The sequence below is a fragment of the Euphorbia lathyris genome, chromosome 1 (genome assembly GCF_963576675.1).
Source record: "Euphorbia lathyris chromosome 1, ddEupLath1.1, whole genome shotgun sequence".
NCBI lineage: Eukaryota > Viridiplantae > Streptophyta > Magnoliopsida > Malpighiales > Euphorbiaceae > Euphorbia > Euphorbia lathyris.
In genome coordinates this window covers 92,628,428-92,647,129 of record NC_088910.1, presented here as the reverse complement: position 1 = coordinate 92,647,129, position 18,702 = coordinate 92,628,428, and the positions used below count along the sequence as shown (strand labels likewise).

Genomic DNA, 18,702 nt, shown 5'->3' with positions numbered 1-18,702 from the left:
CACGATCACCTAGATACTATCGTGCTTCCTTCTAGTCCTCGGTAAGCCAACTACAAAGTCCATAGTAATCCGTTCCCATTTCCATTCTGGAATAGCCAAAGGCTTTAGCTTCCCAACAGGAGCTTGATGTTCAATCTTGACTTGTTGACAAGTCAGAGACTTGGAAACAAATTCTGCCACATCTTTCTTTAAGGCAGACCACCAATAATAGGATCTTAAATTCCTATACATCTTAGTCATACCAGGATGCATAACATAAGGAGCATTGTGTCATTCCTTCATAATCTCTAGTCTCAAATTATCCACATATGGGACACAAATTCGGTTTCCCATCACCATTAATCCATTTTCCTCAACTGTAATGTCTGGTTTCTTGCCTTGTTTCACTCTCTCATACATTCTCTGTAAGAAGGGATCTTGCATCTGTGCCAATCTAATTCTCTCCCTCAAGTCTGGTTTCAGTTGTAAGGTAGCCATAAGTCCAGTCACTTCATCGACTCTCAGTTGAATAGCTATGGATCTCATTTCCTGTAAAGGATTCATTTTTTTCAACATACCAGAATTCTTCCTACTTAAGGCGTCTGCAACTATATTAGCCTTTCCCGGATGGTTATCTATCGTGCAATCATAATCTTTTAACAGCTCAATCCACCTTCTTTGTCTCAAATTCAACTCCCTCTTAGATGTTATTGCTATTGGCTTCCAACATTAAGGGTAAAATTGCACCCTTTTAGATGTTATGGGTAAAATTACTCTAGACCCAAAGCGTTTGGAGTATTTTTGCACCTTAACCCGAGTTAGTATTATGGTTTTTGTATTTAGTTGTTACAGAATAAACAAGTTTAGGGAGCTGGTGAGACATTTAGAAAATTCAAGGACCTAATAAATTTTTATGGAGAAGTTTAGGGAGCTAGTGAGACACTTGCAAAGTTCAGGGAGCCAATGTACTATTATGGACAAGTTCAGGGAGCTGGTGATGTATTAGGCCATTTTACTAATTTGACATAATCCAAAATTATGACTGGACATAGTTGTAAATAGTTTTTAAAATATAAATTTCTATATAGTTTTCCCTATTTTGTATGTGAAGTCTCGATTGATACTTCCCACAAATTTTAGACCTATTTTTAATACCTTATCGTAAATGAAATTATCATGACTATCGTGTAACTTATCTTTCAAAAGATTAGGGCCCTGTTTGGTAAAGAGCGTTTTGGGATAAAAAGAGCGGTTTTGACCAACTTTAGTGGTTTGACCACTGAAACCGCTGATTGGAGTGTTTGGTGGAGAGAGTTTTGGAATGAAAACGCTAATTTAGAAAAAGCTCCTTTTAGGAGCTTTTTCAATTAGCTTTTTGCAATATTAAAATTAATGGACTTCTTTAACCCTAATTATTTTATGTATATTTTTATGTATTAAAAAAAGAAATGCCCTTATTCGTCTTTTTGCACAAACCGCTATTATCAATCAGCCAATTTTTACCAAACAGATCTACACAAATAACTAGTCAAATCAGCTAACGTAATCAGCTAACAACTAACCGCTAATGTAATCAGCTAACAGCTAACAACTAATTCCCAAGCAGGGCCTAGAGCTCTGGAATTGTTGGGCCTTAGGATTAAATTCGGGCCAGTAACAGGATCCATTTGATATGGTTGCTGGCCAGAATCTTCGACTCCGTGAGCAAGTCTATTTACTCTGCAACTCGACACGGAAATCCATGGTAGAATACCATTAGCTCCTTCTTCAGCTTGTCACGTAGAGAGGAGGGAGAGCGGCTAGGATTTTGAAATGGGATACCTACAGGAAGCATATCAAAATCATGTGAAAAAGAAAGAAGAAGAAGGTATAATCATCATCACCATTTCATTAAACCCTAATAAAACCCTCTCTAATTCCTAAAAATAATCATTTTCTTCTTTTTCTATGAAATTCAACATGAATTTTAGATTTATAATTTGTTATCCTATCGTAGCATTGGGATTTTTATCTTGAAATGAGAAGGATATGTTGCATTTTGTAGCTTTAAGACACAAAATGAAGCAGAAGGCTCTTAAAGAATGTGATCAGTTGACTTCAAAGTTGGCGCAATGTTCCTCTGGGAGAACGATTTCTGTTGTTTGGAAGTGTCGTGAACAATTTAAAGAATTAAATGCTTGCCTACATCAATAGTAAGTTTTGCATCCTTAAACGTGGAAATTCTTATTTGATCCTATTCCTTTTTATTGAAAAAGTTTTGGTTTCTATATTTACAATCTTTAGTGCCTTTATTTGTTAGTTTGCCTTTTGTCTATGTGCTAATCATGATCATATTATTCTTTTTCATCCTGCAGTTTGAGTTCCTGTCACATGTATTAGTTCTGTATTATATGATAATGCTTTTAGCAGCTTAACTGTCAATTAATTCTTGATGAGAAAATGACCACTAATTGGTCTATTGAGTTGGAAGATTGAATTTCTACCTGATAGTTTATTAGGTGAAGAGTTTTTGTTTAGATTAGTTCATATCCTTGTCCTAGGAAATCTTTCGATCAAGTGATCTGGACCCTGAGCCTAAAATACTCGAGATTATTTTCTGCTGATCTTTAGTTGATTATAGAATAATTTGTGAACATATATGTTATTTGTTGTGACTTTGTGTTTATTTAGTGCATGTGCATTGTCTTACGCGTGCTGTTTTTCTAGAGGTCTTGCACCATTTTGTTAAATGTATCGTGTAAGTTTGTGGGCTATAGATCTAATGGACTTAATGTGAGTGCCATGACTTCTTGGAATTGCTATATACTTGGTTAACTAGCTGGGAGATCATTGATTGAAGTCATTGTCAGTGTTCAAAAGTTTCTATTGTGGTCAATTAGTTCTTTATAGCTATTGCAAGTTTGAAACCGTATGCTCAGTCATAGCTATCTTGTTTGCGAAGCTCAAGTTAATTTTTTATATGAGAAAAAAAGAGCTTAAAAGTGGCATACATGAAAGACTTTTCTTAGAGGTATTTCCTTGAATTTTCACTGTGATGCTTGGTTGACTTATTGTTTAAGTCATGCTTACTCGGAAAAAATGGCTTTGACAGGTCTCTGATATGCATTTGACATCTCTTGTATTGTAGTACTATTCTGTTTACTATGAAGGATTATAATTCCTGAGTTTGGCTTTTGGCACCTTTTTATTGGTGTAAAATTGGACAAGTATTTAATGTTGAGAGTTTGCCTCTGGCTACGTCATATTATATTCTAGAATAGTTGGAAATGTAATTAGGTGGAGAGATAATAGATGTGGAATCATGATGGTGGTACTGCAATGGCAGAATGATTTTCAATAGTGGGTATGGACTACGTATGCTTTGCTTCCATGTAACGCTCTGCATTTGTATATAAATGTCTCTAAGAAGTTTTTCTAGTTGCAAGCATTCTGAAAGATCTAGTAATGTGATGTGGTGCCCTAATATTATTAGAGTGGGTAGAGTATTTGATTACATCCCATGTCCATCTCTGAGCTTATAATCTATTCAGCTGTGATTACTGAGCCAAAATGTTCACAATAAGTGAAAGTAGTTAAAGTCACACAATTAGTTAGTTAGGTTTGGGCTTCTGTTGGCTCAAAAACAACTAGGTTCTTCCTAATTAGGCTTAAAATTTGGTGACTATGTTGAAACTTTAATAATAAAAAACATATATGATAACTAATATACACGAATTCTTTAGAAATAGGTATGAATCAAATTAAATTGATATGTTTTTAATGATAAAAGAAGCAAATGATATAATTTCTGGAAACCAAGTATAGAGATGAATTTGTTAAGAGAATGAATTGAATCAACTGGAACACATTTATTTGTTTTGCGCTCTTCAGTTTTGAATGATTAAATAAATATTTTGCTATGCCTTGAATCCTTCCCGTAAACAGATGCAGCCCATTATGTTTTGATACTGAGAATTCAGAATTGCATACCGGCATTATGCAAGAATAGTTCAACCTGTGATTATGGTCTAACAATGAAGTTCATTGAAGAACTTTTCCTATTCTATTTCCTTGTGCAATTGCCAAACTTGTGATTATGGTCTAACAATGAATAAAGAAAGAAGCAGCAAGTTGTTGAATAAATTACCAAGATGATCATCCTAATGTACGAAGTACACACTACATGGTGTTTCGTTCCCTATAATGGTGCCCCTTTTCTATTCATGTGAATACACTATGAACAATACATTGCTGAGTTCTGTTCAACAGAAATACATCTTAATCATCACAATGTCTTCTCTGCAGCACAAATGATGCCGTTTTGGAAGAGATGAAGAAGGCATACATGCTTGAACAAGATGGAAAGAGGCCTGTGAGAACGTAAGCTTCTCTCAAATTGAGTATTCAAATACAAGACCAAGAAGTTAAAACCCTGTTTTTTTTTTCTTTAACGAGTGTTTCCGCATCAGATTTTTGATGGCGGACAACCTAAATATAGCTTTCCCTGGTCTTCAATTCAATGTGGAGCATATTTTAATTTCATGGTTTGAATTTTGAAATTCCGTGGTATCTTAATACTTCACTGTATATGTTGGTTTGAACGAAAATTTATCATTTTAAGTACTTCAAATAAAGTTATTAGCTCCATAGTAGTTTGAGGAGCGGATCACGGTGGATGGTGAAAGGAGAAGTGGATGATTGGCGAAAGAAAGGGTGTTAGGCATCTCCATTCCATACGCTATCTCTATCTCTATCTCTATTAAATACTAAATTCTATTTTTCTTCCAACCCATTATATCATTTTTGTTAGATTGAAATAATATTTTTTACTTTATTCCATTCATCATAATATTTTTATTAATATTGTTATACAGTTTTCAAATTTATTGTTCATTTTAATCATTTGCAATGTTGTACAAAATATACATCCAACTATAATCCAATAAAAATAACCTAAATAATATTTATCTCACATTAAATAACAAATAAAAAATAATTTATATATTAAATATTATACTGTTCCACCAAAGTACTGGAACAAAAATAAAGAATCAAATTTGTTTGATTCTTCTTCTCCTGGCCCAAATGGCGTGGAAGATGGCGGTTGGAGAAGTTAACGATCAACAATGCAAGTGTTGGAGACACTCTAGCAGAAGTGCCATGTTAAGGCAAAGGATGCATCTATTTTATACTCCATTGAAAAACCAATAAATTATTAATAATACTATTAAGTTTATAAATAAACATGTTTATATTTATTTAATCTAAAGTGTATAAGTAGATAGTAACACTGATTTCATTTAGCAGTAATAAGAATTGAAATTTCATTTTAAATGATATTCACTAGGCCTTTGTTGGCAAAAATTAATCAGTATGTATAACTTACCTAATGCTCAAATGACGTTAATAAGGAAATCTGATTTCAAGATACTCTTTAAAGATTCTACAGAATTATGGAAACAATCTTAACAACATGTGTAAAATTATACATATAATTACACTTCAATAAGTAGAAGAGAAGGTCCTCCTTTTCAACCATGTGTTTCTTCCACTTGTCTGTGTTGATTCCACAGACAATGGAATCAGATTCAGTCCAGAGCTTGATGCTGCTGCTGCTTCTGGTGAACTTTCTACTTGTTTCACATAATTTCTCTCGTCATCACTTGTATCTTCTTCTTCATGTTCTTGTTCCAGACTCCAGCTGCTAGAACCCCCCTCACTCGTGTTTTCTTCAGAAGATGATGCATCACTCAGTGTATTTAAAATAGTTGAATATTGTTCTTTCTTTCCACTTTGGGAAGAATAGCTTCTTGAGCTCCTGTCATAAACTGGCTTTCCACTTTGGAAAGAATAGCTTCTTGAGCTCCTATCATAAACTGGAAGAAGAGAGTTTGATTTAAGACCAATTTGATCCCTGCCTAAACTGTAAGATGTTGATAACTTTCTTTCAATGCCTTGTCTTTCTCGTACCAAATCCCTCAATTCTTCGATTACTTCATTTCCCACTGCTTCCTCTGCAGCCTTTTCTTCCAGTTCTGTTATTGTATGATCAAATGCTTTCTTCTTCAGTTGGAGAGACCGCTGGAAAGAAGTCTTTCAAGGGTCAGAATAACATTATTTGATTACAAATCAGAAAAGATTCAATTCCTTGAGCGGAGTTACCCGTTTTTCCAGAAATTTTCCTAATTCCAGTTTTTTTAGCTTCTTTTTGCTCCAAAATATCCAGCAGAATCGTACAAGCCCCGCTATAATTATCAAGACCAATGACTCGAATAATAGGAACAATATTATTGTCTTCTCATTACCTGAAAAAGTGATTAGTAATGTATTTTTTTTATAACAATTTCAACCAAGTAAGTCTATACTGTTCTACTGTGTTTCAGAATTGTAGTTTGCCTGTGTGAATCTTAAGATGCTTTGGCCTTGCTTGTGAACAGCTTGATACAAGCTTCTCATCTGTTAGAAAAGAAAAAGAAAATTGTAGAAAGAAGACATTGAATATTATAAATAATGAAAATGTGAAAGGTAGGTAAAAGAACAATTACATTTCCTCCGGCAGGGAAGTGGGTTACCAGTCCCTGCACCATTCCGAAAAGAAAAGATGTGAGCTTCTTTTACATATAAGAGATTAGTAGTTGATTTCAAAAACATTATAGAACCTAACTTGAGGCAGCAATAAAAGCAATGAGGATTCCCTCGTCCAATACAAAGTGTTGCAAATCACTTTTAGACAATGAAGACAAAAGTTGATCTGCAAGTCAACAAAATTAAAGGAATATCATATTTAAAGAAAGAAGTCAAATTTTTAAGAGATAAGAAGTCAAAAAGCTCAAATTACCGGGATAGCTTTCGGACCAGTAAATAGCTCCTGTTTCTGGAACAAACAATGTGAAAACTGCACCTTTAGGCCGCATTGCTGATACATAATTGTACTCACCAATTTTGAGGCTAATCTTTCCTTCCATTTCTGCCTGAGATATATAAATTGCATAGCCAGAGCAATCAACAAATGGACTAACTTGAATAACATGATTCTCTTGAGATGCTTTCAAAAATTTCTTTACTTCTCCGGTAGGTGAAATTGAGTACACAAACCCATCCAATGAACCGATAGATACCCAACCTGCAATTGTCATCAACAAGTCACAACGAATGACAAAATTCTGAGATCAATCTTCAAATTAACTGTTTTCCAAGTTAGATTATGTTAGGCTATTGGAGAATAGTTTTGTTCTACATAATTGGAAATGGTATTTAAGACTCCTAATCAGATTATACATTTACCATTAGAATCCACAGCTGGTCTGCATTCAGCTCTACTTAATGGTCCGACACTTGTCTGCCAAATAACAGTGCCCTTAGAAACATGTAATGCCAAGATAATAGCCTTACTGGACACAGTTACATACAAAAGGCCATTGTTTCCTGGTGTAATACCAAAATCTTTGTCTAATGAACTAAGATCTTTAACCCAATTGAAGTGAGGACTAGCGAGAGACAAGGAGTATAGTTCCCCTGCAGTATTTGAAATCTGCGAGATTAAAAACATAACCCATTCCAGTAAATTTCAAAATTTCCTTTGAACAATATGAAGGGCAATTAGGAGTACTGAGGAAAATCTTACATATAGACTAGCCTCGCACAGATCAATCACAGGCACAGAAGTAAAATAGCAATCTTTGATGTCTTTGCTACAACCTAAACTGTAGCCAGCCTGAACAAGAACAGGTCCAACACTCCATAGCAGTTTTGCACTTGTAGTAAATGCAAATAATCCATGGTTCTTAATGTTGATATATAAAGATGAACTCAATGTACTAACTGCGAAACCTATAATTTCACCTGCACCATTATGACCGTTTTCTGGACCAAAAAGGACTTGTGATGAAGGTGAAGAAGGTGAAGAAGGTCCATAATTAATATAGTTTATATCTAAGATTCTATTCTCTGCAATTAGATATATCTGCAAAATCAATTTAATAATTAGCTGCAGAAAAAACTAATAAATTTATGTGTTTATTATTGCAGTCAGTTGGTTTCAGTGCGATAATTTCGCAAACACCTTAGGGGGCGGTTGGTTCGTACAAGGGTAACGGAAAGGGAAACAAAGGTAAAAGAAAGGAATGACCTTAAATTCCCCTATCTGTTTGGATTTGTTCCAGAAATGAAATGCAATAACCTGTAATTCCTTTTGTGACTGTTTGGTTCAAACGGAGGAGTCCACCAGTTTTCATGCTTTTTTTAAGCTGTATAATCGAACCATTTCCAAATAACCAAATAGTTTTATCCATATATATATATTTTTTTTTTTATAGGAAGTTTTATCCATATATAAATAAACAATAAAAACAGAAAAATAAAAGTGAACAAACAGTGGAGGAGTTGGATGAAGAAAGTTCAAAGCATATCAGACAGAACCCAAATTCAAAGCAGGGGAATTCATGTAATTTTGCATATATATATATATATATATGCTATTTTGTCTATATTCTTATCTTAGTTGCATTATTTAATCCAAGTCTTATAGGATATATGTATCCAGCAAACTATGCAATTAAAGACACAAAAAGGACTTTCTTGCTTAAGGATTTGTTATTCTGCAATAGGCTTGCACGCACCTCAGTTAGTTAGCAAACTGCAACGACAAATTCTGTGCTATTTTTGAAATGATTAATCCCTTGGGAAGTAGAGGAATTTTGCAGAAACAATCGATCTGCTAAACAAGTAAAACTTAAACAGAAATCCAAAAAGAACGAGGAGAGAGAAAGAAATGGAGGAAGAGAGTGAGAACTTACCGGTGGAGAGTGGAAGAACCGACGATGGATGGCCTGAGAAGACGAGGGCGCTGAAGAATGAATTGGGATAGGCTGAGCGTGCCCACGGGAATGAGAAGGAAAGGGAATCCAAAACAGAAGGGGGTTGGGGGAATGAGTACAAGAGACCAACACAAAACTAAAAATGGATAAAAGGTATCATTGACAAATGGAATTATAACTCTTCATTCCCTTACCCCTTTCCTGAACCCCCTAACCAAACGCCCCTTAGAGTCTAGAGATTCAAAACACCGTGTAAATTGCATACCTTTCCTCTACCGGCAAAAACAGGAGCGATGGCGACATTACAAGTAAAAGGCAAACGCAAAGTCCAAGCAATGGAACCGTTCGTTTCAAAAGCAACAACATTCCTATCAGAACAAAAATAAATCCTGCCATCATCTCCAATCAGAGGTTTTGAAAGTCTAAATTTTGTTTGCGTTGAAGTTTGTTTTCCTAAAGTCAAAAAAAAATTGTGAAGCGAAGAATTAAGAAGATGAAGTTACTAACTTAACGCAACATCAAAAGAAAATAAAATCGATGTCTAACCAGGAAATTTCTGGAAATCTGCGTAAGATAATGAAGTGATCAGCGGGAAGAAGAGAAGCAATATGATTGACATTCTTGATAATTGATTTTCAAAATGTAAATAAAAGTGACAAGCAATTCAAGGGTTTGATTTATTATTATAATGGAAAAGTAACTGTTACTTAACCGCTTTGTCTGTTTGTTGCTTCAACAAAACTGAAATAGGTATTTTGTTGCTCTTCAGATCAGAATCCATTATTGAAAATCTCTGATCAAAAGTCATGAAATCGATGAATCAAATGCTTACCTTTCTCTTCCATAGTTTCCTCCAAAGAAGCAAACAGAGCCTCTCTCGTCTCTGTCTCCTAATCATCTTCAACCACTGTACGCAGCAAGCATAGTAGAATCAGACGCTTCTCCTCATAGTAGAAAAACAGAAATTTACTCTCACCGTCTTAGTATGTGCAATGATTTCAAAATGGTTACAATAACAGCGCCTGCATCATTTTCTGAAAATGAGAGAAAAAAGAATACTCACACCAATAACCACAAAAAAAAAAAAGCAATTTGAAGTGAGCATCAGATGTTGTCGTTTGGCCAGATTTTGATGACAGTGAAACAGAAGAATGAGCCCAGCCTTAATATCGTTCATAATTTATATAAAATAAGGTACGATATATACACATCTGAAAGTACACTATAAGAAAGGTTTATTAATCTGTAAATTTTCTGGTAAATCTGAAGAACAAAATTCTACTCAACAACTTCAAAAATGAATATGATTTCTATATGGCCTAAAAGATAAGAAAAGAAACTTGGAACTAATACTCTTTTCAATTTCTATTATATATATTTATGAATATCCCACCGAAACCCTATGATGTCGATTGAAGGATTTAAAAAAAAGAAAAATCTATGATGGGAAAAGAAACAAAACTGAAATCACAGTACTTTTCCCATATCAATGAAGCAAAGAATGATCAATTGACACTAGTAAGACTGAAACAAGCAGCAGCGCTCTTCAATTCCTTGTCCGCTACGTGCTGCTCAATGCACTGTGTTGTGTCCTTGAGCGATTCTTCCGAGCTGAAATGCACATATTATCAAACAGTAATCAGCAAAACATGAAAAGCTAAAAACAAAGAGAAAACAAAACACAAAGATAAGTGAAGAAATAACCTCGATTGATAAGCCTCTTGATCAATGTATGATTGTCTATCATCAATAGAGTAAATAAATGGATGATGAATCTCATCATAATCATCAACCAATTGTTGCTGGTTCGCGGATGGCTGAATGGACATCGAGTTGTTATTCTTCGACGGATTCTGATTTGGATTCTGATTCTGGAACCATAAACAATCATTTGAGTCTATATAAGAAGCATTGCTGGTATTGGAGTAGGAATGATGTTGCGAGACAGGCAAATTGTAAGGCTGAGGAGGACAATTAGAATAACCAAAAACCGCATTCTCATTACTCGGAGGTGCCATGCCTAATACTAATTGTGAAGCTTCATCTTCATGATCCAAACAAGAAATCTGATTCTGCTGCTGCGATCTATACATTTCAAGCTGAGCATTAACAGCAAGAAGCTCTTCTTCGGCTTGTCGAATCTGGCAAGTCAATTGGCAAATAATGCCCCAACATCCATGAACAGGAAATCTATCTCGGATATTAGATTGATAAATAATAGAACGCATAGCTTCTTGCTTACGAGGGGGATCTAGAGCTTCAATAATCTTAACGATTTTTCTGACACCGAATAATTTATGAGCGTTTTGAAACATTTTAGGTTGATCAGGAGGAAAATAAGGAGCTAATGGACAGTCAGAAGAACACTTTCGTCTTTGAAATTTGCAGGCAGCGCAGGCTTGGGAAGTGCCACCCTTATGGGTCATATCTCCAGCATCAAAATTAGGAGAAAAACAAGCCAGTTGGTACAAGTAGTATGTGATTTTATTATTCAAGAAATAGGTAGAAAATTAGAGAAACTTGAAAACTGAAAATGGTAAACTGAACAGTTCTGTTATCAACGGATTTTAAGGATATCAAGAGACCGAGTATTTGGGAAAGATCCAGAGTTTGTTCTCTTCTGTTCTCTGGTACACTGTACCCTCAAATACTATCATTTCATACATTTACACTCCATAATCATAGTCATTCATTTTATACTATATATGTATATTTCACACGTTACAATATGTATGTATTGGAAAACAAATGTCCTAATGCTACTATATACATTCTCTATGTCTTGATGACGTGTCTCTATCACAATGCTAACAAAACTCTCTTATTTTTTCCAAATAGGGAGGCAGACGAGGGGTGTTGTTAACGAGACAAAGTAGTTTAGTTCACTCACTATTTGAGTTCTGTTCGGTCAATGTTCGGATCGAGACATTAACAAGTCGAGCACGAGCTTTTTTAAGTTCAGCTCAAAAGATCGCGAATATGCTTGATTATTTTTAATTATTATATATTTCATTAATTTTTATTTAAAATATTTTAAAGGATAAGGTTCAAATATCCCCCTAACGGTTACCGTGAGGAGCAACTTTACCCTTAACGTCTAAAATAGTATAATTTTACCCCTAAAATTGACGGTCAGAGCAATTTTACCCATAATGTTGACAAATTGGATCAATTTAAAAATAATTTATGAAAGTGTCTTCTCAGTCATGAATTTTGTCATTTACACTTCATTTTTGCATTGTTTTATCACTCATTAGTAACAGATAACAAACATATGATTAGATGTGGAAAAAATTAAAAAAAAATATAGTCGTTTGTACGAGTTCGACGAAAAAAATTCAAATATTTCACCGAATTTATAAATATTAATATCTAATTCTATTATTAAATCATAAATAATATGGAAACTTTTTTTAGAACCAACTGATATAGATAATAAGGAACAAAATATCTGTATTTTATAATAATGTCTGAAATTGAGCCATTGCCAACATTGGGGTAAATTTGCTCTTCACTGCCAACTTTACAGGTAAAATTGCACCATCTTAGACGTTAAAGATAAAATTGCTTTTAGCTATAAATGTTAAGGGTATTTTTGCACCTTATCTCAAAATTTAATGACCATAGGCAAAGAAAGAAAATTGATAATTAATCATTCACTCCAACTTTCAAGTAGTTAGACAAGACCTATGAAAAAAAACAGTTAATGGTCGAGTATGTTATAAATCTTTATTTTTGGTTACAGGTGATTGTTTTTTATTTTTTATTTTTATTTTATTTTTATTTTTATATATACATCTTTTAAGCTCATAAACTCACATGAGGTATGTTGTAGTGTTTTTTTTTTTTGTCTTATGCATATACGATGTATCTGTTTAAAGTTCGGTATAAATTCGGTCAACCATAACTCAACTCGGTAAAAGTTTGGCTCGAGACATTAATGAGCCAATGCTAATCCAGACTCGATTTGTTTCAGGTCGTTAACACTTCTTTGTAGACCTATCAAAATTACAATTTTAGACACAAAATCAAGTTTATATTCATCCTGCTAGTTAAGAACTTAATGTCTTTGATTATATATAGTTGGAGGATGAATATGTCAAATTGAAAGATTAGACCATCAATATTAGAAAATAAAACCATTTCACTTGTCTTGGCGAGAAAACACGTAAAAGATTACTATTTTGTTTAGGTTGAAGCTATCGATGAAAGCTTACTTCAGGGTGCAATAGATTGATTGTTGGGTGAATCATATAGATAATTATATATATTTAGTAAATGATTCAATAAGACTATAAAAGTTGATTTTGTGCCAATAAAATAACATGTCTTGAAGTCATATTGAACATTTTCCGGCTAAAATCTTACCGAAATTGTAGTTTGAGAAAGTTTGGGGGAGGAAGAAAATGAATCTATTAAAATGAAAAAGTATTTGTTACATCACTTATACACCCCAACTATTCACATGTTGATGTTGAGTATGTATGTTGAGTTATCTAAAACATCCATATACTTATTTCTTCATTCAATAGTCACCTCTCAAGACAAAGGGCATGGGGAACGAGACAACAACTTAATCTTGGACAAAGCTACTAACATTTGAGATGAAGTTAAACATTTAGTAAGTAAATTATCTAATTGATTTGTTGAAGCTATATATGGAGTTGAAATAAAATCGGATTCTACATGTTCTCTAACTATGTGAGAGTCAATATCTAAATGCTTCATTCTTTCATGGAAAATTGGATTGGTTGTATGTAGTGTAAATTGTTGCTTGATTGTTACAGTACAACTTTAGTGGAAATTGCAATGAGATCTTGAATTCTTGAAGCATATAAGAAAGCCACTTTAGCTCATAGGGAGTGGTAGACATCAATCTGTACTCTGCTTTTGCATACCTTTTACTTAGAGTGTGCTGCTCTCTTTTTTATGATTATTTTCATGAAATCAAAGATGTACTAGAAACACACAATACCCTGTTACCGAATGCCTTGTGATTTTACATCGATTCCAGTCTGAATCGCAATAAGCAACTAGTGTTGAAAGGTCATTTTCTGTGTCATAAAACAACCCCAAATTTATTGTTTCGTTTAAATAACACAGGACATATAGAGCTGCATCCATGTGAATTGTTGTTGGATTGCACATATATTGACTACGTTGTTGATGTAAGACAAACTATGCATGGTAAAGCCTAAGTAAAGCAATCTTCCCACCAAGTGTCTATACTGCTCCGGATTATCACAAACTTCAATTGCTATATTTAACACTAAACCAATTGGAAAAGGACTAACTGCAGATTTTGCTTATATCATTCCAACATCATCTAAAAGATCCTTAACATACTTTGTTTAAGAAATCATTAAACCATGTGGGGAATTGGCTACCTCAATGCCAAAGAAAAATTTCACTTCACCCATATCTTTAATTGTAAAACATTTGTTGAATTAAATCAACAGAAGTACTAGTGATTACCGCATCATCAACAGAACTATCAATACAAAGATATCATTGGTGGATAATGTTGAGTGAACAAACAACAATCATGCACTGACTTTGTAAACCCCATTTCAACAACTACTATGTGAATGCCTTATTCCATCATCTCCCTTTTTGTTTCAGGCCATAAAAGGACTTAGACAATATGTGAACCTGCCCATTTGTTGCATTGTACAACCATCCAAAGGAAGCATAAACAATTACACATTAAATTGACCCATACAAGTATGCATAATTGATGAACTGGCCATTGCTTCTAAGGCTTTATTCAATTCAATTCTAAGGCTTGTTGCACAACAAATTTCCAATTTGGGTCTCCTTTTGCTTCCAAGTAGCTTTTAGGTACTAGCAATATTATCTAAGAATGATAAATACATTGGTGTATGCTGAAAAACTCTCATAGTGCTACTTATATTATTGCTATTATCATCTGAATGTTGTGCTTGATTAAGAACAAAATCTGACATCCATCTAGGAGGTCTGATGGATATTATAGTGGATTTTATCAAGGGTTGGTGTAAAGGCAAAGCTTCGTCATTTGTTGGAACTTTTCTTCATTTTGATTAGTGGATGAAACTAATTCAATTGTTGATGCAATTACTATTGATGATGGAGATTCTTCTGCAAAAGGGCTATATGAACTTGATGGCTGCAACTGAGATGATGAAACAGTGTCTTCAAGTGACTTAGAGGATTGTGCTATGGTAGGACGCACACTAGAATATAAACTATCTTCAGCTGCTACAAGAGATAGGTTAGCATGAGGAAAAATAGTTTCCTAAAACTGAACATCTTGAGATACACACAATTCATGTGTCTCAAGGTTTTAAACCTTCCATCCTAGTGATCCTCCCAAATAGACATATAAAAGCTCTATTGTCAAATTTATCTTTGTAAGGAACTACATTTAACATGTATCCTTTGAAACCAAAAACCTTGAATTGTGTATAATCTGTCAGTATGTTATAAAGAACTTGAAAAGGAAAATTCCAATCTAAAAGCCCAGTTAGTGACATACCAAACAAGTTTGTAGCATATAACAAAGGCTCTTCCCAAAACCTTATTGGTAACTAGTCTGTTTAAGCAACGATTGTGCAATACAAACTAGAGATTGATTCCTTTTCTCATCAATCCCATTCCATTGAGGGGTATAAACACAAGTCTTTTGGTTAACCCATGAGTATAAAACTGTTTGTGTAGGACTTTTAACAAACTCCAAACCATTATCAGTTCTAATATTGACAACCACACTTTGAAATTGTGTTTTCACCATCCTAACAAAACAATCTAGTTAAGTAGGAAGTTGATGCTTATGTTTTTAGAGTATGGTCCATAAAACTCTACTAAAATCATTTATAAGGTAAGCATGTGTTTATCCCCTGTAAGTGAAGGTTTATGATAGGCCCCCCAAAAATCTACGTGTAAAAGTTCAAAGGCTCTAGTTGAATGTATAACACTGATTTTAAAAGGCTTTCTTGATTGTTTTGGGTGATGACATGTTGTACTATAAGTGATTCGATTCAATTTTGAAAATATGTCTACGATGCATTTCCTCATTTGACATATTTCCTAGACGTTTATGAAAAAAGTTTACATAAGTACTTATTGTATTAGTAAAAACTACATGCAACTCAATTTTACCGTCAATGGTAAAAGCATGTAGCACATGACGATCAAAGGAAGAACTTGTAAGATAATATAACTCATTGTGTAAACTGCATACTTCCAAAATTGGTTGAGATCCTCGGTCCTTCAAAACACAAGGTTTGTTTAAAATCTGAGACTCAATCTTCTGATCATGCAAAAAGTTGACTCATTGATAATAAGTTATACCAAAATACAGGCACATAAAGGACATGTAACAAGGCAAGTTGTGTTCTGAATATCATATCACCAACATAACGCACAATATGAAAGGAATCATCAGGAAAAAAATACTCGTCTACTAACTTTGAGTTTAGTTATGTTCTTCATACATGCTAGAGTGTTACTCATATGTCATGTAGCACTTGTATGTATTATCCATGGTTCATGTATAGAGTTTTTAGAAGGTTGGACTGCGCAAGCTCCAACAAATATAGTAAAGTCAACTATAGATGGAGTCGAATCTACTGTGTACTGTTGGTCCCGTGTAATATGATAGGATTAGTTTCAAGGGGGGTTAGGAACTAATATAACTTTTTCGCTTTCAAATGCTGACTTAATTGAATGTTTGATTATTTAACTTAGTTTCAGGTCAGCAAGGCTAAGTGATATGTGAGACAGCTTTTAATCAGATACTGACTAGGACTGTTTCAGTCGTGAGTTAGGAAATAACACTTAAGTTAGTTTCCAACTCAGCACTCAGATTACTCAGCTTTAGCTTGTATAGATTATTTATTGAGTGATTTTAAGCAAACAACACATACAAATATATATCAAGAGAAAGGATTAGAGTTTACTCAGCAGACTTATACTGGTTCGGCCTCTCCGCCTACGTCCAGTCCCCGGAATCCTTCCGAGTTTTTTTTAATCCTCTACTAAGCTCTTTAACGGTAGAGCACAAACCGTTTACAATAGCAACTGAGTATGCAAGAGTACCGTCCTTTATTCGTCTACTCAATCATATCTACCACTAAATACTATAACCGAGCACTCAGCTTCTCTCTACCACTGAGTACTATAACCGAGTACTCAGCTTTACTCTTCTAACCTTTTACAAATGATAAGAAATTGTTCTTAATACAACAAAGAACACTTTAGATGACTGAATCAATCTAGACTTTTACACAATGATTGGAGTTTGGTGTAAGAGCTTGCTTTTTCTTTTCAGACAGCTTCTATTTTGGATTTTGACTCAATGAAGATTTGCTTTTTCTGTCTGTATGTTGTGTTATATGTCTGTATGATCCAAGTGATGATTTGGCCTATTTATAGCAATCTTTGGGGTGCTAATGATTTGAATTCCGACATAGCCGTTGTGGGAAGAATGGTCTTCTTCGTCATCATGTGGTCAGCTTCCAGAGCTGCAGGCCAATCCTGTCTTCTGTTTTCACCAGGAGCCAGGTTTTCCAGATTCGTCTTCTTGCGTCAGGTTTGTCTTCTTGCGCCAGGTTTGTCTTCTAGCCAAAAGTCATATGGTCCATACATCTCGAAAAGGTCCTTAAGATGGATTTTTGAGGCTTCTGATTTGTTCCAGACATTTGTCAGACCTTGTCTTCCAAGTTGACGGATCATTGACACTAACTTGATTTTTACTCAGCTTGACTCGGCGGCTTCGCCTTTAATCTGTTCTGAAGAAGACATTTCGTTACCAAAGCTGAGTTGCATTCCACTCAGATTCTGCTGTGTGACTTGTCTATGCTGACTTTGTTCTGTCTTTCTTTTATAGACTTTTAGTTCATGTTCTCGTTAGTTTAACTTACTCAACATTGAACAAACACATTAGTACAATTAAATCAAAGCACTTAAATTTAATTGTTTTAATCATGGGAATAATTTTGTCAAATCAAAATCATATGGAAAGGTGTTTCAACATGTACTTCCCATTGCCTTTCATAACACGATGGACTTCTTTTTGGATAACTGAACCTCTATGTCAAAACCTGAATATGTGGTTAGTGTATGCCCTAACCTAAATAAAATGTATATTGATTTTCTTAATAATAAGCCAGTAATCTATTTTATATCAATTTACTTGTGCAAATTAACTTAATAGAGAATCCTAGAATAATTTTTTACTCATGATTATCAGATGTGTGACCTGGACAGTAAAACCTCGAGCACACGAAACACTATTATAAAACATCCCTAACTTGTTATTATCGTGGGAACGACAATGAACCAAAGACTAGTATGTGCCTTATGAGATGATGGAGTTTTACTGATCATGGACATATGATGTTAATTAAGTGCATACATACTTATAAGACATATAAATACTGGATCAATCCACTCATGAGAACACCATGTGGTCACTAGTCATAGGTGTTTCTCACGTAATTCTTATTATCGAGTCTTTAGACCCGAAATCACTATGGGTATGATCAGGAATGCTCTGGATCATGTTGAGGGAACATGGGTGAAGTGGAGGGGGGGGGGGATTGCTACTCTCCTTAGGAAGAGAAGATATCAGAAGAAATGTGTGGCCACACCCAAATGGGTAATAAGAGCCATAACTCATTTGAACTAATCAGTTCACTAATAGATCCAAAAATGTCCAAGCAAGGAATGAGGGTGACGATATCATGCCTCATGCTAAGACTAGATACATAATTTCAAATGATCAGATAATATTACTATTAGGTACTTATTGTTAAATACGAGTTATTCATCTAATTTAGGTATTCGTAATGACTTGCTAAATACGACTTGTAGACCAAAAGTCAGTTTCGAGCCCACTAGCAATATTAGATGGACTTACAAGATCGCACATAAAAAAAGTCTTGCT

At 34.3% G+C, this 18,702-nt stretch overlaps 2 protein-coding genes across 2 annotated transcripts; one reads left to right on the top strand and one right to left on the bottom strand.

The window, feature by feature from the left end:
- Positions 1 to 1,660: 1,660 nt before the first annotated feature.
- LOC136206901 (uncharacterized) lies at positions 1,661 to 4,610 on the top strand. The gene is made up of 3 exons (XM_065998111.1): positions 1,661 to 1,846; positions 2,024 to 2,171; positions 4,264 to 4,610. Exons 1-3 carry the CDS (start codon positions 1,792 to 1,794, stop codon positions 4,340 to 4,342), a joined length of 282 nt encoding a protein of 93 aa, XP_065854183.1. The 5' UTR covers positions 1,661 to 1,791; the 3' UTR covers positions 4,343 to 4,610.
- Positions 4,611 to 5,375: 765 nt separating this feature from the next.
- LOC136206892 (protein GAMETE EXPRESSED 3) lies at positions 5,376 to 10,283 on the bottom strand. Its single transcript, XM_065998101.1, has 11 exons — positions 9,751 to 10,283; positions 9,321 to 9,681; positions 9,040 to 9,227; positions 7,583 to 7,921; positions 7,243 to 7,489; positions 6,797 to 7,081; positions 6,623 to 6,709; positions 6,504 to 6,536; positions 6,355 to 6,414; positions 6,121 to 6,263; positions 5,376 to 6,039 (listed from the first exon to the last, which is right to left on the bottom strand). The coding sequence occupies exons 2-11, from the start codon at positions 9,391 to 9,393 to the stop codon at positions 5,461 to 5,463; spliced, it is 2,034 nt and encodes a 677-aa protein (XP_065854173.1). The 5' UTR covers positions 9,394 to 9,681; positions 9,751 to 10,283; the 3' UTR covers positions 5,376 to 5,460.
- Between the last annotated feature and the right edge of the window lie 8,419 nt (positions 10,284 to 18,702).